The following is a 26,586-nucleotide window of genomic DNA, read 5'->3' as shown; positions in this document are numbered from 1 at the left end:
CCACTAATTTTGAACGCCCGCTTGATTTAATAAATTTATTTTCAATCCTGACAGTTCTTACAGCAAAACAGATAACTCTTGTCGTAGTAGTGCCATGGTTCCGATCAGCCACTGAGAAATCTAGTTAATTTTTTTAAGTAATGCCGAAATCTTATTCAAAAACCAAGGCAGAATATTTATTCAGAACTGTAGCGCGACAGGTTTTCAATCTTGCCAGCCCTGCAAAGGCATGAGTAATTTACAGGTAATTTTATCATGTTAGCACAACATATTTAAAACGGATCCAGTTTACCAAGAGCAGGCTTCCTTTACTGCTTGTCGACATTATGCTCACTCTACAACTGGTATTGAAGCAATTTGCAAACTGTCACCTGCCATCTAGTGGAACAGGTTAGCAATGCTGACGGCACCATCAAGACATCCCTGTATGTAAGAATCCCTGGTGTCACAAAAATGCTGCTATTAATGACTGTTGTGTAGCCAGTGCTTTTTGTAAAGTCAAACTGAGGGCTGCGTCAACCCTGCATGTCAGTAGGCTGCATGCTGTGCCTCACTGCCCTGGAAGATAACATTTCTAAGGGAGGAAAGTGAACTTTTTTTAAAAAAGCCTCATTAATATACATTTGCCAGACGTGAGATTTTCAAGAGCTCCCACCAAAGATCCAACAACAGATAATGGATGGTCATAAAGGACTATTGACACATGCAGCAAGTTAGGACAAGAAAGAAGATTCCACCTAAACATTAGGAAGAACTTCCTGACAGTAAGAGCTGTTTGACAGTGGAATATGCTGCCAAGGAGTGTAGTGGAGTCTCCTTCTTTGGAGGTCTTTAAGCAGAGGCTTGACAGGCATATGTCAATAATGCTTTGATGGTGTTTCCTGCTTGGCAGGGGGTTGGACTGCATGGCCCTTGTGGTCTCTTCCAACTCTATGATTCTATGATTCTAGGACCTTGAAGTTATGGTGAAGCGACACAGTTTACCTCTGTCTGCCCAGACTCTTCTCCCATGGTATACATTTGCCTTAACATCCTAGAGCCATTCCATATGCTATAATTACCATGTGAAAAGGAACCCCATTCTTGCTGTTCAGAACTATGAAGGGTCCCTTCCTATAGCCTCTAAAGTGAAGGGGCTTTAAATAGTTCTTCATTTTGTGCCTTTCTCTGTGCTGAGTCATAATTACAGGGGTGGAGGAACTGCTGTCTGGGCTTTTTCCATTAGTTCTCTCCCTCTCCTAATTTTTCCCGGTGGTTGAGAGCGGAAAGCAGGGAATATTAGCTGCCACCAAGTGCTTCAAGCCTCTCCAATGTTCCTTGCCAGTAGAGAGTGAGCCTTCTGAGATCTGAAGAGGCAAAGCTAAGTGCAACATGTAGTAAAGTTTGTAACCCAGAAAAATATGCAAGACGACATCGTTTCCCCTTCTTTCCTCTGTTTGTTCCATGCAGCAGCGCTGCTGTTCTGCTGCAGTTCAACTTCCACCAAAAAGTGTTGTTCTTCTCACCATCTACTGTAGTGGAACTTACACAATTTATGTAAATTACGTCGCAGTACCTTGTTCCAGCCCATTCATTTCAATGTGAAGGAAATTCAATGCAAATTGGGATGGGGACATGTAATCAATTAAATGTAGTTCGCAGTAAGAAGCCAACAGTGAATACCAGTTGTATTTACTGGGTTGATTTATGGCCTGGACATGAAATGAATAAATGAACATCGGAAAACTTCCGCTCCCATTTTCTCCGACAGCCCTAAACTCTGATACAAGCAACCACTTGCCTCTCACTCCAGATTTGAAGGAAAGGATTGGACATATAGACATACCTATGCCCTGTTTATATATTACATCAAACTCAAGAAAGCAGCTGGAGAAGGTGGCTATAATCCTGTAGCTCTGTACACAACCATGTACACAATTTGCTGCAAGTGTCGAATAGGCATGTCTCCATCTACCATACCATTTTTCATGAGGTGTCCTTTGATAGTTGTGACCCTGTGGGCAGAAGTCTTGTTTATATCTTGGCCTTTTAATCTGAGATATGTACATCTGAACCCCACTACAGAGTATTTCCCAGCTTTGGCCCCATCTGTCTTGTGCCAGGCTCAATATTTATATCAACAAATGTATCGTTAACTATAATTCTCATATTTTGTGTACTCTTTATTTGTGCGGCATCTTGGCACAGTTTTCTAACTAAACCTGTTAGCATAAGATATTATGGATGGTTTCATATCAGGTGGAATGAAAGATTGAGATGTTTTATAAGTGCATACTCTGTGCTGGCGCAGTCCAGGGCATAACCTCCTTTTGAAAGGATTGATTACTTTTATATACGCATTCACACGTCAACCTGTGAGTAAGTCCCAATGAAGACAATGAGCCTTGTTTGCTGAAGAAACATGTTTAGAATTGTGCTGTTGCAATATTAGATGATTGCAATATTGCTTTATAATGAAAACCTATTTGTGTGTCTGAACACCATTGCAGAATGGAGAGCAAAACTCTCATTCTAAGAAGTGTGGGTGATATTAATGAGGACATTTTAATGAATACCTATCATTTTAGAAATCTGCAATGCAAACAAGCAGTTCTAGAAAATAATGTGTATTGTAATTAGTGCACTTTAAAAAAAAGATGCTTTGAAGTCCAAAGCATTTTTGAAATTCAAATGTGGAATGGAAATAAAGGAATCTGCACAATAAAAGGGCATTAAATCATGTCCAAAAATCTCTCTCATTTTATAGATGTAAATATATGCCATAATTAGTGGCAAAGTAATATGGGTTGGGTAGTTAGGTTTGTTCCTATTCTTATCATGTAAAATAGCTGTGACCTGAAAAATATAATGCTGTTCCTTTGTCAGGCACTGTTAACAAATAATGAATTCAGTGTGGTTAATGTTCAGAAAGAGCTCGGCCACATGGTCTCCTCCCACGTCCCTCATGTGTGTCTGCTGCCGTCTTTAGAGGCATGTTGATTCTTTGTCTCCTTCATTCACAAAAAAGCTATTGTAATGCCCCCCCCCTTCCTTAGATGTGATTTTTATTGCATAATGGAATGAGACTTGGCAAGCGAGTTGCCATAGAGAGATGAGGTCAGCTGTGTGGACAGACCATCTTTAGCCAGCGTTTCAGACACATTTGAAACAAATCTGAGATGGAAGAAACCACTCCTGCTGCTTTCGCCCCCTCTGTTGCCTCAGAGAGGACCGTTGCTGCACGGCAAGCTTCATGGCACTCGTGCAAAGCTCTTCACAAGCCATCGCCTGCCCCGCCTGCAACTTGGTGCAAGTGTGCTGGTTCCCCTGAATGAATCAGAGAGCAGCTGGGAAGTGGAGTAGCTTGGCCTGGTCATCAAAAGCCCAGCCATGTGGCAGACCTGGAAGCAATTCCAAAGCTGCAGCACACAACTGGCAACAAAGTGTGCCAAAGATCCAGATGATGCAGTTGTGTGTGTGCGTGTGTGTGAATTGCTTCACAATTTGGAATCTCTGCTCTTTGAGCACTGTTCATTGAGAAGGAGGGGGAGAAGTCTAATACGCTCATATGACTGACGCCTCACGGCATTTCCAGTGTAATTGAAGCCTCTGTGCTGTTTTAACAAGTGACCCCTCCGTGTTCAATTTTAACTACTGAATATTTGTGTTTTAATTATGCTGCTCCCTTGGGAAGCCCCCTCTTTTTGTGGAAAGGGGCTTTGTAATCTTTCTGCATTTGCTGCTTTTCTGTTGTTTTGAGGACTCTATTTAGGCAAGACTATTGTGACACATGCAGGCTGCCTCCTCGTTTCCCCGAAGACCGAGAACACTTACCCATGTGAAGTGTTTTTCTTGCCTGCAGCCAGCTCAGTTTTGGCGCATGTTGTGGGGGCCTTTTTGATGCATCGTGTCCAATAGTTAAGGGTCTTGATATGCAAAACTTACAGCGCTCCATGCCGAGAAGTTATAGTATATTGATAGATGAATGCATTATATACTGGAATCAACAGACAGTAATAATAACAATTTATAATAATTTATTATTTGTACACTGCCCATCTGACTGGGTTGCCCCAGCCTCTCTGGGCGGCTTCCAACATACAATGGTACCTCTGGTTAAGAACTTAATTCGTTCCGGAGGTCCGTTCTTAACCTGAAACTGTTCTCTAATGGGGCCTCCCGCTGCTGCCGCGCCGCTGGAGCACAATTTCTGTTCTCATCCTGAAGCAAAGTTCTTAACCTGAGGTACTATTTCTGGGTTAGCGGAGTTTGTAACCTGAAGCGTTTGTAACCTGATGTGTTTGTAACCCGAGGTACCACTATATAAAAACATGGGAAAACCTTAAACCTTAAAAGGTTCCCTATACAGCCTTCAGATGTCTTCTAAACATTATATAGTTATCTGATGGGTGTTCCACAAGGAGGGCGTCACTACCAAGAAGGCCCTATGCCTGGTTCCCAATAGCTTCACTTTTCGCAGTGAGGAAACTGCCAGAAGGCCCTCAGGGCTGGATCTCAGTGACCGGGCTGGACAATGGAGGTGGAGCCGCTCCTTCTGCTGCAAATTTTAGTCACAGGGAATAATTTTTGCATCTGCTTTTTAATATCATTATGCAAAGGCACCATTCAGACATGCATTACAGAAGCATTCATCCTCCACTTGAAGATCTTATTTCCAGCCAAATATGGGGCTGGAGAATATATGTCGCTAATCGTTTCAGGTTGTAGTGATGGGCTATTTTTATGGACCTCGGTTATTTAACTGTGGCTGGGTTAGCTATCCAAATCCAATTCCAGGCTGATCTTCAGGGTCTAAGCCAAGAAATCCTTATTCTTTCAGTGGAACTGCTGTACAGTATCTTTATATTTTTAATTCCTTGGGTTAGTACTTGGGCTGTAAAAATCTTTTACAATTTGGAAGCACAGAACCCAAGCCTAAGAGAAATAGCGCAGCTGTTGTCCTTGGCAATGAGAATTGTTTCAGGGCACTCCCTTGAAATTTGCCTGGGGCTGCAGGTGTGTTATCTGCATCCCAGTCCCATCTTGCAAAGCTGCTGTGCAAAATGTACTGGCAACTCTTTTGCAGCTGCAGGAAATATCATTGTAATTTGCACTTTTTGTGCTCTTAAGTCTGCTTTTGATGGGGATTCCCCCCCCCCAATGGCATTCATAATAAATACTTTCTTTTTTGCAATAATGTCGGTAGTGAGGAAGCATCTATTGTTTTTTTCCTGCAGGCGGACTTAAACTGCAACATCCAAGATGATACAGGAGCATTCTATGGCGTAACTAGTCAGTATGAGAGCTCAGAAAACATGACAATCACCTGTTCCACCAAAGTCTGCTCGTTCGGGAAGCAAGTAGTAGAAAAAGTAGAGGTATGATTTTCAAACTTGCTGCTTGCCTGATTGCTGCCAGGTCACTGTTTTCTCTAGAAGTGTTTTTTTCCGCCTCCAAGCTGTCCTTGGTTTAAATCACTGAGCTTACAGCAGAAGAAGCCAGTTTGGGGGACACCCAGATGTTGTCGCACTGCATCCCTCCTCATCTCCGAGCATTGGCCATGCCACCTGGGGCTGAATGATGGGAGAGCTCTGCATAGGCTACCTCTGGTTTGCAGTTAATACTAATGCAGGATCCTGGTGGATCTCTACATAATTTTGTACTATGGGCTGAATAGAATAGACTCCTTACAACCCAGTTTTGATTCGCTTATCCATTTGGAAGAGGGGAAAGAGACTCGTCTAGGAGGGCACATACAAAGCCATGAATCTCCGTGGTAGCTCTGATATTCTGAAGCGCATCCGGCATACCGTACAGCAGCACCCTCTATTTACCCTTATACGTGTTCACACATGTTTCCCTGTAGTGGGATTTTAGTGCAGGGGCTATGTTTCAGTTGGAAAGATCCACCGTTCTTCTGTTCCTGCTCACAAATGATCCATAATGAATCAGTGCACACATGCACACAAAACTTGAATTAAGCGGTGGCCCTGACCAAAAGTTCCTGGAGTTGCAAACTACCAAAAAGAGTTCCATGTCAGATTTATTCTGTGAGCCTGAGAATGTGCAACACATTGAATAGAGATTATTAATAGTACATTCAAAAAATTTCCCAACTCAACAGGGGAAACAGGAAAGCCCCTGTAACATGGATTTTAATTGTTCCTTCAAGCCCTAGTTTATATCAGAGCCACAATATCAAGGCAACATTTAAGGTTATTTTATAAGCAATATATTATTTCCTCCTGTTCCTTTTATAAGAAACTGATATTTTAGCTACATGGTATGTTTAATTCAATTGAAATAAATTTTAATATCCTAAGATGTCTATTTTATACAGTAGCTCACATTTAAAAATAAAAAAGAGCTTTTCATTCATTGACAGTTCCGTTCTGTTCTCTTTTGCTTTTTGTCCTTAGACTGAATACGCACGGTTTGAGAATGGGCGGTTTGTGTTTAGAATAAACCGCTCTCCAATGTGTGAATATATGATCAATTTCATCCACAAGCTCAAGCATTTACCAGAAAAATATATGATGAACAGCGTGTTGGAAAACTTTACAATTTTATTGGTAACGTTTCTCTCTTTCACTTTTTCTGGCAGTTTTCTGCAGTTCTTTGGGAGCAGGCAGGTTTTTTATTTGGTTCCTTTTGCAAGGATTAAAAATTCCATGCCCTTGAGTCAAGTACAATGTTACTGCCAAAGGTAGGTTCTGTGCTTTAATCTTGGCTTGCAGAACCTCCAATCTTGCTACTAAATCTACACAGCCTGTGCTAGGCAGCTTTACGAGTTACTGATCTGATATAGGAGGCAGCCATAGAGATGTGGCTTTTCTGTGGCAAATCCACCAGAGACAATTCATAAACTGGACCTCTGTGGTGGAGAATTGGATGCATTTATATACATATATAGTTGTCCACTCATTAGCCTCTTTGCCTTGACCCTGGACCTAGAACCCAGCAGGGGAAGGAGGCTGAAATCTAGCTATAGTAAATAATATTTCTACTTCTAGAATTCACCCACCATTCATTTAGCAATACAGTTTGCAGTAACAGGGGGGCAGTAATCTTTCCCTTGGCCTGGGTGAGTTCTGGGCCTGGTTGTCTGCATTGGCTGTCCTGCCATAGCTGTGATTGGAGACATGGAAGTCGTGGTAAATTCACTTCCTAGTTGGTGCAGAGTGCCCAGAAAATAGTGCTTCTCTGGGACACCTGGTAGTTTACTTTGTGAAACAACTCGTTTCAAGCTATGTTCAATGTTAATCACCTGTTTTCAATGGATCTAGCACAGTAGCTTTTGAGTACCCTAAGAACATTTTGGACTCTGAAAAACTGACCTGCATGGGATCCCTCCTTGTCATTTGCCCCACCCCTCTCACCTTTATTTTTCCTTCTTTTCATCCTCCCTCCTCTCTCATAGCTTTTGATTTACTACCTATTACCCTTCTTCCAAGCCCTTAAAGATTGGGTTATGCAGCTCTGATTGAGCAACAGCAGAGCTCCATCGTAGCCTTGTGTTCTTTTTCTTGCTTGGCCTTAAATTCAGGGATAAGTGGAACAGAACATTTTGGCTCATGGTGGGCTTTTGCTTCTAGATCGGTTCTGCTCTTATCAATGTACTGCTGTGTCATTCTCAAAAGGGAGAAAGGAGATTCCTGCAAACTTTTCCTTTAAAATCTTAGCAGCTTGGTTATCCCGGGAAGTCTTCCAAAAATATGCCTCTGGAAGCTTCCCAAAAAGCAGATCCCGCCTTGCCAAATTATTTCCCAGAAACTGTGTCAGAAATATGGAACTGCAGAACCTAGGTCAGAATCCAGAATCCAGTTGAGATGGTTTCCATGAGAAGTCCTACTCAATATGTTGTAGACTACATAGTGCTGGAGATAAGGGAGATAGGATTATGCACCCTAGAAAAATATGGTTTCTTAATAATAATTAAAAGTCTATCTCTCATACCTGCAGAGTACTCTTTAATGTCTATATGCATTGAGTCAGAAGTCAGCATTAGAGAGGCATTAACCAAGAAACCTTGACAGATGAGAGGCATATGTCTCTTCATACTGTATATGAGAGTAAAATTGTGTGTGTGTGTGTGTGTGTGTGTGTGTGTGTGTGTGTGTGTGTGTGTGATTGTATCTCCAGTGATTTCAATTACATATTTTGCTTTTGTTCCTGTGTTAGCAAATGACCCAGTTTATAATATCGTGTCTTCTTTCCTTTTTTTTATATGTATAAAAACACAAACAGGTTGTAACGAACAGAGACACACAAGAAACCCTACTTTGCATGGCTTGTGTATTTGAAGTTTCAAACAGCGAACATGGTGCACAGCATCACATCTACAGGCTTGTAAAGGACTAAACAGTTATTTATAGACATGTTTTGTTTAACTCCTTATCAAAACACAGACTGTCAACCTCAACACTAAGTGGCAGTTCCTCTGGCTGAGCTTTCCCCTACATTTTTCTAAACCTCATTTTAGTGTGTCAATATATATTGTAGCTGTGAAATTCTGGTACAGTTGTACAAATTCTTTCTAAAACAAAGTGTTCTTCAAATTTATATAAACAAAAACAAAAACCACCGTTTCTTGGGAAGACTATATTTAAGAATTTCAAGGCCTTTGTGGAAGTTTTAATTTTTGTTGTTGTTGTGTTAGAAAAATATAAGACAGAGCGTTTGCCATGGGAAAACTTAACCGCAATTATAAGAGTTTATGAGGTGTTTTGTCTGAATTAATTTTTTAAAAACCCTGTTTTTAAGATGCTAGTGAAATTGAAATGAATTTTAACTATAAGCATAAATTAGCACACAAATTCTTCTTAGAATTATCTTCATAACTGATTACTGTGGACGATACAAACGAATGTAATTCACTAAATTATTTTATAACTGCAACTCAATTTCTGTTTGAAGCCAAATGACAAACATAGCCTTAAAAATGCCTGATGGGAGCAGACAGGTCCTAAAAGTAGGCAAAAAATATTATTTTTCTTTCCTCTGTATTAAAACTAACCTGCTGTCACAGTGGCCGGAGCGGACTACTTCAGAGTAACGACGCTACGCAGCTCTGCATTTTATTCTTTTATTGGTGCTGCGTATTTACAGTGCTCAAGTCATTGCTATTTACACGGAGCGATGTTGTCAGTCGGTTTCAGAACCTCCTAATGGCTTTTGGCGCGTCTTTCTCCAACACAAAAGCTTTGGCAGACCCATCCTCTTGCCCCTCCTCTTCCTGCGTACTTCTGGAGTTGGGGGGATGGGTCTTCCCCCCTTACTTGCCCCTTCCTGTCCCACCTGGGACCCTGGCTCCTCTACCCTGCCTGAGCCTCGGACACGACTTCCTGCTTCCCCACTGGAATCGGAACTCTCCCTGCTTTCCCCTTTGCTCGGGGACGGGCTTGAACTCAGGAGGGGAGGGACTTCGCGATATCCCCTGTCCCTCACATCCACCCCCCTCCCAAGCTCTCCTTCACCCCTCCCCAGGCCCCCCCCATGTGTCGGTGACGACTGGAAGCCTAAAAACTCGGTGCTCTCCGATCCCGTTGGTGTGAACACCTCCCCCCAGTCCTGCGAGCCCCCTTGCAAACCGAAGGGCATCACCAGATATTCAAAAGAGCCCAGAGGCGTGAACATCGTGGTTTTCCATTCATCTCCTTCCCGGATCCTGATCAAGTTGTACGCCCCCCTTAGGTCCAGCTTGGTGAAAATCTTGCCCCTGCGTGCCGCTGTCAGGAGATCATCCACTCTGGGCATGGGGAAAGCCACTGGCTCTGTCACCGAATTCAGCCGTCTAAAGTCCACCACAAGACGGCGCTGTTGCGTGTCTTTCTTGTCCACCCAGAAGACCGGGCTGCCCCCTGCTGCCTTGCTTTCCCTTATGAACCCCCGCTTGAGGTTCTTGTCGATGAAAGCGCGCAGATCCTCCAGCTCCTGGTCTGACATGGCGTACAGCTTGGCTGGGGGTATCGTCGCCCCTGGCACCAGGTTGATCTGGCAGTCAAAAGGCCTGTGCGGGGGTAGGTGGTCGGACTCCGCTTCGCTGAAGACCTCCTGCAGGTCCCAGTACTGCTTGGGTATTGCCTCACCCCCTTTGATATGCATGGTGGCCACCGTGGCTATCGGAGGCCCCTCCCCTGGTTGGTGCTGCATGCAATGTTCCAGACAAAAGTCCGACCCAAACGTGATGCACCTCTGGTGCCAACTGATGGAGGGGTCGTGGCGCGCCAGCCAGCTCATGCCCAAGACGATGGGGGGGTCTGAGATGGTGGTGACGTTGAACGCCAGTGTCTCTGAGTGCCTTCCCACCGTCATTCTCATGGGGGGGGTTTGATGTGTGATGGCCCCTCCCAGCAGCTCCCTGCCGTCAATGGTTGCCACGTGCAGAGGAAAATCCAACTGCAAAAGCTGGATTTGGTGCTTTTCTGCAAAGCTTCTCGAGAAGAAGTTGGCGGACGCCCCACTGTCAATTAAGGCGAGGACCGTCAGGGGATAGCCATTTGGGAGCGTTAGCGTCACTTCTAGAACCACTCCTGCTCTGGGAGGGGTGGGCTGGCTCTGCACCTCTCTGTGCGGGTGGGCGGGCTGGGGCTGTTGTCTGCTGACTGTGCCTGGCTGCTGCCCCTTGTCTCCTGCAGCCAGGCTTTCCCGTTTCCCTGCTGTGGTGCTGCGTCAGTGGGGGAGGGCACCACCGTTCCCGCCTTTCCTTGCCACTCCCTGCGATGTGGGCAGTCTCTGACGAGATGCTGGGGTGAGTTGCAGAGAAAGCAATTCCCGCCCCTTCCCTCCTTGCGTCTTGGCGCCGCTGGGGTTTGAAAAGCCCGCGCGCGCGCGCTATCAATCTGCATGGGCTCCTGGTCCTGGCTGGCTCCAGGCGTGGCTTGAAAGGGTTGTTGAGGGAGTGGCTTCTCCTGCGACCGTGGGAACCAAGCCCGCTTTGCGCGCGTCGCTTGCTTGTCGTTCCACCGGGATTCCTGCCTCACCCCCACCGCCAGAGCTGCTTTGCTCAGCTGATCCATAGTACTGGGCTTTGGACCTCTCGAGAGTTCATCCTTCACCTCCTCGCTCAAACCCAAGTAAAACGCAGCTTGCATGGGAGGCGAATCCAAAACCCACCCCAGTCTGTGCACCAGCATGGTGAATTTCGCCCAATATGCGCGAACTGTCATATTTCCTTGGCGTAAATTATGCAGTTCCTCCTTAGTCTGGTCCAAATGACTATCGGACGAATACATCGTCCTCAAACCTTCTAGAAATTGTTGGACATTTTTCATGCAAGGATTCTTGGTTGCGATTAATGGTCTTAGCCACTCCCTGGCTGCTCCGGTGAGATGTTCCACAATAAACGCTACTCTGTGCTCATCATCGGGGAACTCATTCTGGTGCAGCTCAAGAGCATACACGATCTCAGTCTCAAAGCCCTGAAACTCCTTCGGGTCTCCATTGAACTTGCTTACAAGGGTCCCTGCTCTCCTTCCTGGCAGCACTTGGACTTGGGGAGCCCCTCCCGCCTTGTTTTTCTCTGCATCCAGCTTGTTTTGGAGGTCTACCGCCACCGCCCTTAAATGCTGCTCTTTTTCCTGGAGCTCTCTCACCTGTTCCGCAAGTTGTAGCCGGTCGTCCTGGACCTTCTTAGTCTCCTCTTTAGCTGCCTTCAATTCTCCCTGCGCCTGCAGCGACAGCTGTTGCAGTTCTAGCTGGGCTTGCTCAGCGATCTGCCGCCACTTCTCCGCCTCGGACACGCTCATCCCGGCAACTCCGAAGTAGCCCAAAAATGATTAGGAGGTTGCTGTCACAGTGGCCGGAGCGGACTACTTCAGAGTAACGACGCTACGCAGCTCTGCATTTTATTCTTTTATTGGTGCTGCGTATTTACAGTGCTCAAGTCATTGCTATTTACACGGAGCGATGTTGTCAGTCGGTTTCAGAACCTCCTAATGGCTTTTGGCGCGTCTTTCTCCAACACAAAAGCTTTGGCAGACCCATCCTCTTGCCCCTCCTCTTCCTGCGTACTTCTGGAGTTGGGGGGATGGGTCTTCCCCCCTTACTTGCCCCTTCCTGTCCCACCTGGGACCCTGGCTCCTCTACCCTGCCTGAGCCTCGGACACGACTTCCTGCTTCCCCACTGGAATCGGAACTCTCCCTGCTTTCCCCTTTGCTCGGGGACGGGCTTGAACTCAGGAGGGGAGGGACTTCGCGATATCCCCTGTCCCTCACACCTTCTAACCCATTTAACTTTTCAAGCAGGTATTGCAAAGCGAGAAGACTTCCTCCCTTTTACTAATTATATCTAGTGCATTAAAAAGGTATAAAGTATTGTACTAATAAGGACATTTGTTTATTTAAAAGATGACTCGTTTTGCAATAACTAGGTAAATACTGAAAAATTAGACTTATGGTGTACGTAATCTTTTGTGTGTGGTTATATATTATATGAACAATTTGTTTTTGTTTTTTGTTTTTCCTAATGAGTCTATAAATTGCAACACCAAAATTAGTGATAAGCAAATGTAAAGAGGGGGGTGGAATTAAAGTGACTGTTGAATTACAATTAAACTGTCAGCTGAAAACCACAAAAAAGCAGTGTGGTTGAGATGATAATAGATATACAATCAAAAGGTTCATCTGTTTTTAATGTCTTTAAAATGCTAGAAAATCACAGGCTTCGCCAAACAAAAAAGACACAATTATTACTTTATGAACCCCATTGAAATCTCCTTCTCTTTCAGCTTGCCTGAAAATGCAAAAACAGGAGGGTTGTCAAGCACTTGACAGACCACAATGTGCAGTACTTTGCGGGGTTAGAAGAGAGGTGACAATCCTCATATATTAATAAACGTGGCATGGGAGCCTGTACAAAATGGTTCCCATGAGCAACAACAACAACAACAACAAAAAAGAGGTGACTCTATACCAGGGGTCAGCAAACTTTTTCAGCAGGGGGACCGGTCCACTGTCCCTCAGACCTTGTGGGGGGCCAGACTACATTTTGCCCCACAAATAACCCAGAGATGCATTTTAAATAAAAGGACACATTCTACTCATGTAAAAACATGCTGATTCCTGGACCGTCCGCAAGCCAGATTTAGAAGGCGATTGGGTCGCATCTGGCCCCCGGGCCTTAGTTTGGGGACCCCTCTCCATACCCATGTACTTCATACCAGTGAGTACTGTCACCCAACAAAAGGCCTGACAATGTACAGTGGGACCTCGACTTACGAGCTACTCAACATCCGACGTTTCCGACTTATGAGCGGGAAAATTGGCCGTGTGCTTACGATTTTTTTGACATCCGAACGGAAAACCCGTTCACAGCTAGATGCAGTTTGCTCGACTTACAAATTTTTCCATTTCCAATGCATCTCTATGGGAAACCGCTTTTCCTATGGGAAACTCGACTTACGAAGTTTTCGACCTACGAGTGTGCATTTGGAACGGATTAAATTCGTAAGTCAAGGTCCCACTGTATGTGGCTTGTAGATCACGTTGTCTAGGCCCATCTTAACAGGATTTGTTCACTCAATAAGGTGAAAACTGTGATAGTAAGTGGCCTCAAACCATGAAGCGTATGAATTTACACTGGATCTTATTATCAATTCTTACAATTCATTTTCAGACTTCCTAGACATGGTGTTTCCCACATCCCCTGCATCACTGTAGAAACTTTTGGTGGTCCTAGGAACAAGTGAGGTAGAGCTTTATTCAAAGATGTATAAATATATTATCACTACACGAGGTTTGATTCCCCTTCAGAGGCAGCTTTTGTAAATATATATTCTTGCCCTACGTGATGAAAGGCTGAAAAAGTGTCTTGGAACTGGTTTATTTTATAGTAAGTGTTAACCTATGATACAGGGTGGGCAAATATCAGACTTGTTGGGTCTTTGTTTTTTACCACAACCCTAAAATCTATCAGTCAGAGCCTAGTAAAAAATAAATCATAGTTAGAATGAAGGAACATGTTGCATCTGAGCACATTCTGAGTTTGGAGATTTGGCTTCAGTTGTAGAACTAAACTGAACATACAGTTCTTTCACACAAAAGTCTACTTTTAGTTAGCTGCCTTCATTTCAGCAGCTGAATTTAGATAGAAGAGAGTGGTGTTGGGTACAAATCACCCAGAAATCTATCACTACATGAGGTTTGTAGGGTTTGATGAGCTAGGTAGGAACACAACAACTTTGCTACAGTTTCCATTCAAGGATTTGCCTCTCTCCACCTACTGCCTACTACAGCCACTTATGAGAAGCTGTATAGCCTGCAGGATGAAATCATGAACTATGGAGAATGTTTTTCTTTACTTTAAAGCACTAGGTCAATAGCTATTGCACTTTGAAATGCAGCTTCGTGCATACTTAAGAAACATATTCAGTGTGCTGCTTAGAATAATTGTTACTTCAGAAAGCAAACTTCTTCATGCCTGCATAAAACCTTTCACACTGTTAGAATCCAACATGGGGACAGGAAATGCTCAAGGTATAAATAGCTTGGAGATTTGCCCTATTCAATTGTCAGAGGAGCTACTCAACTTCTGGAAGGCTGCAAAACCGTAACACATTGCATGCAGTCTTCCATTCATGACTCCTATTCAGCCCTTCTCATGGCATGCTGCACTGTATAGCCTCTAGGCTCTGCAAGTTGCACGCCTTTTGTACTACAGACATTAAAGCAGATGAACCTTTCAGTCGTTTTAACTCTGATCTGTAAAATCAGATGCTTATATGGCTGTAACTCTTCATCAGTTTATAACACTAACAGTGAATTAGCACTGCATCTTACTCATCTAAAGTAGTCCTTTATTTTGAAGCACTTGGTGTTACAAATCTAAAACTTTTTTTTATTAAAAAGTTACCTTTTACGGGGCTTTTGGTTTTGATGGATTTGTTTTTTAAAAGGAAGTTGGACATTTTTAGAATAAACGTACATCTCAAAGCAACCCCTTGAGTTGTGTGGAAGAGCAGTCAGTTTGCAAACCAGGTACACTTCTTTTTTGTGTTCATGCAGCCTGGGACACAATGTATGTAATAACTCTGCTGTTTGAAGAGTCACAATGTTTCTATTTCCACTTTTGTAAAAACCTTCCTGGGAGCTGTTTGCCTTGCCTTTACCTTTACGTTGGGTGTAAACCCCCTGTGCATGTTTCTTCTGGAAAGCCTTAAGTCTGTCAGATGTTTATGTGGGTTGTGTAGTCCAAAAGGCTGCCTGTAAACTGTGAGCTCTTTTGTAAGCTGGAAGCATCTCCCTTGTTAACTGTTACTTTGTCGTAGGAACTTCTTAATTCCGAGCTGCCAAAGCATTACAATATGCAGTGCCTTAGTGCTATAGTAGAAGTACCTTTTAGCATACCATGCCAATCTTATGTAGTAAATTAATTGGTTTACTTAAATAAAGGAAAAAGGAAATAAAAATATCTCCCGAAGAGAAGCCTTTTGGCTACTTGGCCCTACAACACCGTCCTATATAAGTCACCCCGTCACTACATAGTTGGAATATCGATACCAAAATGAAACGTTTTAACAGCGCTAGAATTTTCTGCAAAAAGTGAATTGTATGAATAATAATGCTGCCTTCTTAAATTCTCATGACCAAATACTTAAACCTTTGTGACTCTCTGCACTCTCGCATGCAAGTGCCTTTGGTTTTGAAATTCCAGCTTAGAAAAGTGCTGCCATAATAAATGACAATTTGTAGAGACCAAAAATATTTAGAGATCACCATAATGCCTTTGGTTTATTGGAAACAGTCAAAACTAACAGGCCTCCATTCTCAAAGGAGTACTTTTTATAGTAGCGTGCTTTTTGCAAATCACAAGAGTGCATCATGCTGGAAAAACTATTCTCTATGTTATTCAAACGTTTGTGATTGTTTATGCAGCATTGCTGGCTGGCAAGGATAGGAAAGCAGTCAGTATTTCACCCTTTGCCATGTCCCTCTCCATCCAGTCTTGCATCTGAGTAACACGAGTCCATATAAATAGCAGAAGTTCAGGCAAAGGACAAATTTGACTTTATCATCATCATCATCATCATTATAGTAGTTCTAAATCTGTGAAGATGGTTTTCTTCTTTAAATTTGCACTTGTTTTGTTTACAAAGTTGAGCAGTTGGATGCCTAAAATTGAAAATGAAAGTGTAGAAGAAAATGAAACAGTCCATTTGACCTGTGCTTTTTAGCACCAAATTGTTAGGAATAAATGTCCTCGGGGAGACCCTTGAACAGCACCGTTTCCTATTTCATTGTAGGAAATAATGCCGTTTTAATACCAACCATGCATTTGGGCAATACCATGTTTTTCGAGAGACATCAACAGCACTGACATTGGTTCAGAGGGATACAACATAATTAATAATCACTGAGAACTAATAGCAGTAAAACCAAAAGCTTGGCAGAGGAGATTTGTAGCTGTGAATACACTTTTGTTTTTAATAGACAAAAAAAATCAAATAATTTTTATTTAGAATTAGTGTGTGGCACACAAAGTGGTAAATATATGTAGTTATACCCCCTCCCTTTTTCTTAAACTTATATTTGTTCACTTTCTTCTGACATCTTCATCTAGTAAGGATTGCTTGGCTTCAGAAGTACATGGGCCCCAGTCACACATAACACTAAGCCGAACTTGGTCTTGGCATGAATGAGCAAATGTCCTGGCGCACACTACGAAAATCACAGCCACTTCACTCTCCCTCACTTCTGCTGCTGCAATGATACCAGGAACTAAGCCATAGTTTGGCTTAGCACAACATGTGAACCCAAACTTGTGGTTTGTCTCCCCGCAAACAACCCAGGAGTGGCACACCAAGAACAAACCTTGGTTACAGTTTGTGTTTTGCTTGAAGCAAGATAATTCATGAGCCCAGGTTCATAGATTAACCGTGGCTTAGCTCCTGGCAATGTGGCAGCAGCGTGGCTAGGGAGGAATAAAGCAGCCATGGTTTTCTGACTGTGCACCGGCATGCTTGCTCATTCATGCCAAGACATATTTTGGCTTTGCATTATGTGTAAATGGTGCCAAAATAGATCTACAGTAAGCAAGTGGCTGGAGTATATTTTATTGCAAATGAATGAATTTATTTATTGTTTGGTGTACAAAATTGGGGGGGTGATAATGGTACAATTTGTGGCAGTTGAAACATAGCTTACTTTACAAATGTAATGTTGTTCTTACTTGAATTCTAGAATGATTTTATTTAGGTACCGTACCACTATACTGAATAATTTGCAACTTTGGTGACTATCTTCCCACTTCCTACCCATGCTAGAGTCCGTTCATGTTGGCAACTGCATTGAATTCAACTTTCCTGTTTTGTCACCTTCAAGTAACAGAGTGAACTATATTACACTGAATGGAAGTTGGCTTGCAGAACTTGAAAAGTTGAAATCTTTCTACTTTATTTCCTTGATCTAATTCCTAGGGCATTCTTCCTTCTCTATGGCTCAATTTGGACATCAAGCCAAACCATGATTAAAGATGCTTAACTATGGTTTAGTGTGGTGTCTACAAGGCATGGCTATGTTAATTCAATCTAGCAGTAAAGCATAATCTAAAACTGTGGTTCAGAGGAGGTTTGTGATTCATATTTTCCACTACCTATGGTTTGGATGTCTGAATTAACTGACCACCATAGGTTGGGCATTGCTCAGCTTCCGGAAGCTGCTGCATTCTGGCAATGGGCGTGAACTTATGAAGCTGAATGCACAGAGGCGGGAAATGAAAGCAGACAAGTAGCTCAGAACCATGGTTTGCCTGTTGTACACTAAATAATAGTAAGCACAAACCATGACTTGGGATGTCTTTGAGAATTTAGTAGAAGTCAGTTACAGAGCAATGCACTAACATTGGCCCACATCATCAACACATGTCATGCAACATATGGTTCTTTAGGGACCAATATACGTTCACTGTCTGTGGCTGCTGTTGAGAAGCTCTTCTGTTTGCTGGCAGCCCATGCAACGGAGAGTTAAAACTCCTTTGCATCTGCCATGTCTGCCGTTCTAAATGCACACCAGGGCAGCACACCCTTGACACTCCCCCCCACACACACACACTGAGCCCTACCTACTGTGGGATCCTACCGTGCATGGTAAAGCATTCATTGGGGGTTCTTCAACGGAGGTTGGGTGGCCACCTGCCGGGGAATTTTTTAGCTGTGACTCCTGCATTGTGGGAAGTTAGACTGGGTGACCTTTCAGGCTCTTTCCAACTCTGCAATTTTAGGCTTTAAATATCACTCCCTGCCCCGTTGACCACCGGTACGGTGAAGGGTGTGAGTGCAGCCACGTCATGGGCAGAAAGTAACATGTAAAGTGGTCCTCATTTCAGTCCTTACTCAGGTTGATTTCCCCCCTCTAAACATGTTCCTTTTCTTCCTTCTGGCCACTCCCCTGAAAAGAAAGACAGGATAATTTGAAAGATAAAAGAAGTTTGGAAGTCTTGATCTCTAGCTGAGGAAGTTGGTCTGGCTATATATATATAACAAACTAAATACATTTTGTCGGTTAACTCTTTAAGTGCACTCAGTTCACAGAGAGGATATGCCCCAGTTACCTCCTTACACACAAGTTCTATTTTTGTTCAGCATTTTGTTTCTGTTTTCTTTATTTCAAATGGGCCTCTGCATCAGGCTCATGACTGCGGATAAAAAAACAACGATATGTGCCTGAAAAAAGACAAAAGAATTTTATAACAGTTTTTAAAGCCTGAATAGCCTTTAATTCTTTAATATCAGTACGTTTTATGTAAAACAGATTTCTTTTTGAATTTTTTTTTATTTGCCACATGCATTTGTTCACATTTGTAAATGACTTAATGGAATTCTCACTTTGTTTATTTGTGTAATGTGTATAAACTGGGTTTGTGACTTAAGCATATTCATATATGGTCAGTGGTTACTTTAATATTGTACTGCTGCTGGTTATTTTTTGGGGGGGGGGTAGAATCTGCCTTTGGATGACAAAGTACCTCCTGCTTAGACATGGAGGGAAAGCTCTTTTTAAAAAAATAAAAAATATATGAAACTTTTCAAATCTTGTCTTAACATATTTTGAAGTTTTCAAAATGAGTTTCAATCAAACCTTTTGGCAGTACAGTATTCTTGTATTTGTTGTTGTCTGTGTGTAGGTACTGGTACCTTCTTTGTTTTTTAAAAAAATGTTTTAAGTGTTGGCTTTAAAGTGAATTTATCTTTAGTATGATAGTAATATGAAAATTATAGGGTTTGTGTGCAGAGAATTTTTTTATAAAAGTGCTTTGTAAAAAATATGTATTCTAGCTTTCGCGGTACATATGTGTGATAACTTTAATATCCATGACAGTTAAGTGCAATTATTTCATCACTCTAAAAATGCTATTTTTGTGTCGGTTACTGCAGGTGTTCCATGTCTTTGCAAAGTGACACATTTTGATGCCTTCTTGATAAAGTGGTAGATTTTTTTGTAGCTTTCTAGAAACTTTGTATTCATACAGTATCGATTGAAAATAAAGAAAATAAAGTCATTTTTGCATCTGTTTTAATTTGAATAGAAACCGTCAGTTGTGGAAACATTGCCTGGGTACTGAAGGAAAAGACTCTGTCACTTGACAAGACTGAAATTCTATATTATACCATGTTCCACGACACTGGCGCCACCACATTGCCAGGCAGTCCTACAACCGCAGGGGCTTCAGTAGCCGGGGTGGAAAATCAAATTACTCTTGAGATGCTGATACTCTTAAAAGAGTTGCCCCTCCTTGAAAAAAGATGTCCAGTGAAGACCAACAATGCTTCCATTAATATTCTACATCTTACAAATGGCATTGCCCAGGTGTGCTGGGATATCATTATGACAGGTTTTCTAAAGGGGATGCCTGCTTATTGCAGCAAAAGGAATAAAGAGCCTTGTGGCATTTGGTTATATTGTTATGTTTTGTGTTTTGTTGAGTCCACAAAAGTTGATTGGATGGCCATCTGTCATGGATGCTTTAGCTGAGATTCCTGTATTGCAGGGAGTTGGACTAGATGGTCCAAACTCTATGATTCTATGATTGAATTGACTCCACTTAAATCATGCTGAGGTGATGTTTTGGCTCCATCGCTATGTATCTCTCCCTAGGAGCAAGACTCATCAAACATGGTGAAACTTACTTTTGAGAAAGTATGCATAGGATCCTCTCATGCTATAAGTAAGTCTTTTACAATAAACCACAAGTCAATGCTGAGGAAGGGGGGGGAAATAAAAAACGAAGTGATGTGAGATTCATGAAGTAAGAGTATTGCATCATTTGAAGTAAGATCATAAGGGGGGGGGAGAATACCTGTTCCCTCATTACTTGGCATTATCCCGACTCTAAAGCCCTGGAATCAAGTAAGTGGAACCTCGGTTTATGAACACCTCGGTTTATGAATTTTCGGTTTATGAACGCCGCGGACCCATCTGGAACGGATTAATTCACTTTCCATTACTTTCAATGGGAAAGTTCGCTTCAGTTTATGAATGCTTCAGTTTATTAACAGACTTCCAGAACCAATTACACCCATGCTTCGGGTTAAGTACGCTTCAGGTTGAGTACTCCGTGGACCCGTCTGGAACGGATTAATCCACTTTCCATTACTTTCAATGGGAAAGTTCGCTTCAGTTTATGAACGCTTCAGTTTAAGTACTCCACGGACTGTCTGGAACAGATTAATCCACTTTCCATTACTTTCAATGGGAAAGTTCGCTTCAGTTTATGAACGCTTCAGTTTATGAACAGACTTCCGGAACCAATTGTGTTCATAAACCGAGGTACCACTGTAGTGCTATTTTGATAGGATAATGGAACTGATAGATGCATTGAGAGATGGGGGGGGGGATATATATAATAAGTTTCCATAACACTCATAGAGGCTGTATAAATAGTAGCCCAGGCAATGAATGGAAAAGAAACTTGCACCGACCATACTAGATAGGTTGAGCACATGAGTAACTATTTCATTTACATGGTGAAATGTCATGGCAATGATGTACGGCAGGCAGGATTAAAGTTGTGGGAAATATTCATGGAGGCAGACGGAAGGTCAGAGGTGAAGCTGGAGAGAGGGAGTCTGCTGCTTTCATCAGAATGATCAAGAACTTTTGAACTGTTCTGTCATCCTCAAGCAACTGTTTAATATGCAGACTACTGAGCTGTGATGTTAAAATTCCTTCAGAACAAGGTGTGAGGGATATGCATTTCCCCCCAAAAAATCAGTAGAATTATATACTGAGGCTGCAATATTATACCCTCTTACCTGGGAATAAGCGCCATTTAATCCAACGGGGCTTACTCCCAAGTACATCTATATAGCAGTTATGGTGAGAGAGAAATTAATTTGCATGACGTGTTGTGTGTGCAACACAGATCAGTCAACATTTATATAGATATTTCTGCCTTCCCATCTTTCCTGAGGATTTCTCTCCATTCCATATTTTATGCAGTTAACGTTGCCTTCCTGATTCTCTCAGTATACACTCCTGCTGAGGGATATTAGTTCTACATAACTTATTCACCAACACTTTCCTGAGGTGGAAGTCTTTCCCGCCTTTTGTTCTCAGATCACCACAGAGTTGATTGTATAGCTCTGGATCTTCCACGATCATGGTTTCTCTTCACAGTCGCTTCTCTGGCAGTCATGGTAAAGCTGCTACAGTTGAATGATTTAAATTCCACAGGGAACAATGCTGTTTCAGGACATCAGAGATCATTCAAATATTTCAGGAATGTTGACATTTTCCTTAAATAACTATGCATGTTAGAATCTGAATAAAAGTTGCCGTGTTCTGTTTCTGCTTTTTAGATTTTCACTAAGTGACTGGATCTCAGAAGTGCTTTAAAGATTTATTTGAACCGACATGTTTTGATAAATAATTGGTAGCTGACTTATGCACTGGCCCTGTGTGTGTGATGTGCTTTCTTTTAGTTCTTCTCTCTGTAGCCTTGGTGCACCTTGATGTCAACAAAGCTGCTAAGGGGAAGAGGGCATTGAGACAAAAAGATGGCTCCTGGCTTGCCTAACCATGGGCTGGCCCATGAGGCAAGGTGAGGCAGTAACCTCAGGATCGCAGGCTTTGGATAGCTGGGAAGAGGAGGCAGATCTGCCTCCTGTACTTTTGGTCACTTCCTCTGCTGTGCACCTGCAGTTCACACATTGCCTGTGCATCCACTGCCACTGGGGAAGTGAAGGGTGCACAGGGGAAGAGGGGCATTTTCTTATTTCCCCTAGCGGCAAAACACCCAGGACTGGCTTCATGTGACTTAGTTCTGAAAGACAACAAAAGCCATCTGGGATTTGAACCCATTGATCTTTCCTGGGTCACAGCTCCGGGGAGGAACAATTAAGCCCAGTTAACGGGAGACCTAGCAGAACTGAAGTGGAACAGCTACACACTTCAGGAAAGCACGGAAATTTTTGATTGTTTTCTTTGCAGCGAAACCAGCACTGTACCACATCAAACCTTGTTTTTTTAATTCATTACACGGAAGCCTCAGTGCATTCAAAGGACAGGGAGAGAGGCTTTTGCACTCAGGCTGCACATGCAAGATCCTCACTGGATCCAGCCCTACATTGAGCTGGAAGATCTGAAGGGAAGATTTTCACACATTTGGCAGTGACATCTTTCCGGCTCCAGGCAAGGCCCTTTTTGTTCACCTTTAAACATCTTTTACTACCCTTAATGTCTTAAAAGCTAACATTGATCATTATTTAACCAGTCTACTTTGATAGCATTTGAACATTTAATTTTCACCTCCGTGTGATTATTGCAACCCTTTGGTTGTATCTTTATTTCTTTGTTTGCTGATGTTGTTTTATCTGATTTGATACTTTATTGCACTATTTGTTTTGCACTGCATTATTCCTAGGCAGCTAACTAATCAATTGTACAATAATAAACACAGAATCTTCCATACATTCAGGGCTCCCAATTGAATGGAATATTCTTAAGTGCATTGCACTGGTCACAGATGACGATTCCCCATTCAGACCTCCTTGCTCAGCATGTGGCGGTCGAGGTGGAGCCAGTGAAGATGGAGACATGGAGGGGGCAGTGTGCATCAAGCAGGTGGGGCATGCCCCACACATTCTCCCACACATTCAAAGTGAGCACAAGAAGAGAGCTAGAGCGAGGTGCCTAGGCAAGCCATTCTGGACATGTTATTGAAAGACAGGCAAAAAATTAAAAGGGGTGTAGAACAGATGAGGGATCATTTCTGAATGGTGCCCCATATAATAGAGGAAGTTACACTAGACCAGGCATCCCCAAACTGCGGCCCTCCAGATGTTTTGGCCTACAACTCCCATGATCCTTAGCTAACAGGACCAGTGGTTCGGGTAGGATGGGAACTGTGGTCCAAAACATCTGGAGGGCCGAAGTTTGGGGATGCCTGTACTAGACCTTCCATGACATGCTAGTTTTTTACATGGGGGGAGGTTTGCCTGGTGTTTTAAAAACAAATTGAAGCATTCAGAATGCACTCTCCCACCTACAATCCAAAAACTGTACCAGTTCAACTATGTGACGTTGTTCTGCTTATCTTGTAGGCTCATTAATTTTTTTCAATAGACCTTTACTGTATTCTATGGACCTCTAGTAACAGAATAACAGAGTTTGCACAGTGATAAGAACGTTGTAGAACCACCAATATCTGCTCCTGAGACATCCATACACACAGACCTAGATACCAATGCCTTTTTAAATACAGTAACTTCAAAGCATTGTGTCTATAATAATTCATACTGCACCTATTTATTGGGCATAAAAGCTGGTGATTTATTCATGTCGTTGGAATTTATTAGTGTGTTTGGATTTTATTTTTCCAGCAAAAACTTAGAGGCTACACACTGCTGTCAGAAATTCTATAGCAAATACTAGAGTGAGGTCACAGAATTCGTTAGCAAGCATAAGCCAACTGAGCAGCTCATCTACATTGAAAAAATCCAGACATTTCCAAAACACTCTTCTGAATGGCAGGGGTAAGACCACAGTGGTCCTGTTTAAAAGCACATTTGAAAGTGGTAGGCTGAAGTCTGACTGTAGAACACAGAACCTTTTCTTTCTTTCTCATAACGATATAGCTCATCTCAAGAAGCACAGGGATAAGATGGGTGTTCTCGCCTTGCATTCAGTTGCTGTCTTTGCTTTCACCCCATAGCTTTCTCTGCCACCTTCAAAATCCCATTGCTACCCCAAATTGCAAACACAGATGAGGATTAGCTCCCTGCAATCTCACACTAATTCGTTGCTTCTGTGAAACAAACCCGAGTTTAAACTGAGATGATTTGGTAAGACTTCCAAGAATGTAAATAATCTTAATTGAGTAATCATAGCTTTTCAGCCCTGTCTTGATATGCAAGATAGGCACATTAATTGGCAATCCTTCCCCACTGTTACAGATGTATCATTAGAATACAGATTCTGTTATTACAGTGGTTGTAAAGCCTTCGTCTTTTAAGATGTTTTAACTTTCTTTCCTTTGCAGTCTAATGTGTTGAATTATCTATGATCATTTTACAGGTGTCAATATAGGTGTCTTTGAGATGCTGAAGGACATGTGTGAAAATTTGATACATTTATCAAAAAGTTACCACTCCATGTTTAATATTTTCTTTTTCATTCCTTATCACAAGTATCAGCATAGCTGTCAAGTTCTCCTTTTTTTTTTAAGGGAAATTCCCTTATGCTGAATAGGCTTCCTCACGAGAAAAGGGAAAACTTGACAGCTATGAGTATCAGAACAAATTCCCCAAAATAAATGTCCGCCCTTAGCAATCAGACCTAGTAATTAAAATCAGTGGTCCACACTGATTAATCACTTTGTTGATTCATTAGTTGACTAGTGATCAATCAGGAAAAGGTGCTTCAAACCCTGAAGTTGTTCATCTTACACCAGGCACTTATTTCCCTAACAAATTGCCACTCTGGGATAAAGAGTACTTTATTCCTGAATCACCCCCTGTAGATTTGTTTATGGCAACAGACACCCAAATTCTCCTGCCACCGAACAGCTTGTTGACTGTAAAAGTCACAGCACAGTAACTACATACAGCCATCTGAGACCAATAAAACTGTGTCAGAATCTGTGGCATGGCTGTAATATTGAATTGAACGTAGCTGAAATGCGGTCTGAAAAAGCTGGGTGGCGATCGCATAAAAGGAACCGGCTTGTTTTGCTACAACAGTCGGAGTCACTGGCATGTCGTCTGTTTAAAACGGAGATTCTGAGACAGCTGCTCTCGGGGAAGAACCACAAAGCAGAATACCTAACATGGAGAACAATGAGGTCCCTCCTTTGTGGCCCAACAGGCTGCGTCAATTGTGACAGCCGAGCTTCCCCTCTTCAAGAGCAACAGATTGCAAGGCATCCGGCAAGTTACCCTTATGTGGCAAAATGTGCTGCGCCGAGCAGAGCAGGGCTACGTGCTGCAATATGGCAAAACAGATTGCATAGCATTAGCCCTGCTGACAATGGGGCATTCATTAAGTGGGACAACAGGGTCATGGAAGAGTTTGTAGGAACTCCATTGGCCGGGCCCGTGTTAGCATATGCATATCGGAGCGACATATGGCAGCTGGTAACTTTCCTGTCACAGATGTGGAAGCTTTTGTTTTGATAGAGTGTTTCATGGTGATCCAGTACATTTCCCTCCCTCCCCTGTTTCATGGGTGAGCAAAATGAATAAGATTAAAGTTTCTGATCGGTTGTCTGGTTTTGATTGCAGAAAATCTCTCTTGCTTGTTTCATGCTCTGTAGTGCAATCTATCCATTGGCTACGGAAGTGCTGCCTACTGCTGCATATCTAACAGAAAACTGATTTACAAAAACATGGAAACTTCGTTTCTTTTTGAAAACTGTGTGCTGTTTTAATTTTCTGCTTAAACGTGCTTAAAGAGCTGCTGCTCTTTTTGATGTTTTGTTTCGCTGGGAGACCTTTTGTCTTGTTGTCTAAAATATCCAATCAACGCATTAATTTAGTAAATTATTCCCACCAAGGTGATCCACTCGCTAATGGCTCTTTTTAAAAATGTGGGTGTTTTTTTTAAATCTGAAGTAAAGCAATGTGTTCCTCTGTGGGAAAGATTTCAGTGCTGAGAAGATCATTATTTTTATATCATAAGGTCATGATCCAGCGCACATGTTCCCAATTCACAAGTCCTGTTGAGCCAATGTGAATTTGGTGCCAATAACTTTGTGCTAAATCAGTCTCTGAGGGTAACTGTTACTAAGCTGGTTATTGTAAAAACCTACCATGTTTTAAATGCTGTGATATTTCTGTTATTAAATCTGCGGATGGACTATTTCAGCGGTTGATTTCCTGAGTTCTGAATTAATTCTGCCACCAATGGTATTTGTTGTCAACACTAAAACTTGTTTACTTGTAAATCAGGTTTTTACTTTAATTCAGACTAACTTTTAGCAGAATGTTTGTAACTACTTTAGTTGATTTTAAAATGTGAATGTTCAAGCATTTGCCTGCTAACTCAGAATCAGTTCTATATAGTACTGTAGGACAAAACATTGGTTACATTTATGGAAACTGCAGAAACTTTTATGTGCAAACAAAAGCAGGCAAAGTTATACTCAGTTACTGAAGAAAGCTAAGGTCATAAAAA

General features: G+C 42.3%; 1 protein-coding gene and 1 long non-coding RNA gene across 13 annotated transcripts in view; one reads left to right on the top strand and one right to left on the bottom strand.

Annotated features, from left to right (window-relative positions):
* TEAD1 (TEA domain transcription factor 1) overlaps positions 1-8,991 on the top strand; it is a 168,169-nt gene extending 159,178 nt beyond the window's left edge. For 7 of the 12 annotated variants that reach the window (XM_060275574.1, XM_060275573.1, XM_060275582.1 and 4 more), the window contains 3 exons: positions 5,217-5,357; positions 6,399-6,551; positions 8,227-8,991. In XM_060275574.1, the coding sequence (XP_060131557.1) occupies positions 5,217-5,357; positions 6,399-6,551; positions 8,227-8,340 (408 nt within the window). In that variant the 3' untranslated portion in view covers positions 8,341-8,991. The remainder of the gene's footprint in view (positions 1-5,216; positions 5,358-6,398; positions 6,552-8,226) is intronic. The other 5 variants (XM_060275592.1, XM_060275594.1, XM_060275596.1 and 2 more) reach the window with 2 other exon arrangements.
* LOC132592289 (uncharacterized) lies at positions 8,226-15,260 on the bottom strand. The gene is made up of 2 exons (XR_009557725.1): positions 12,198-15,260; positions 8,226-8,995 (listed from the first exon to the last, which is right to left on the bottom strand). It is a non-coding gene; the product is annotated as an uncharacterized LOC132592289 (long non-coding RNA).
* Positions 15,261-26,586: the final 11,326 nt, after the last annotated feature.

Source organism: Zootoca vivipara, chromosome 1 (assembly GCF_963506605.1).
Source record: "Zootoca vivipara chromosome 1, rZooViv1.1, whole genome shotgun sequence".
Classification (NCBI taxonomy): Eukaryota; Metazoa; Chordata; class Lepidosauria; order Squamata; family Lacertidae; genus Zootoca; species Zootoca vivipara.
Note: the sequence above shows the minus strand (reverse complement) of the source record. Positions and strands in the feature narration are given on the sequence as shown.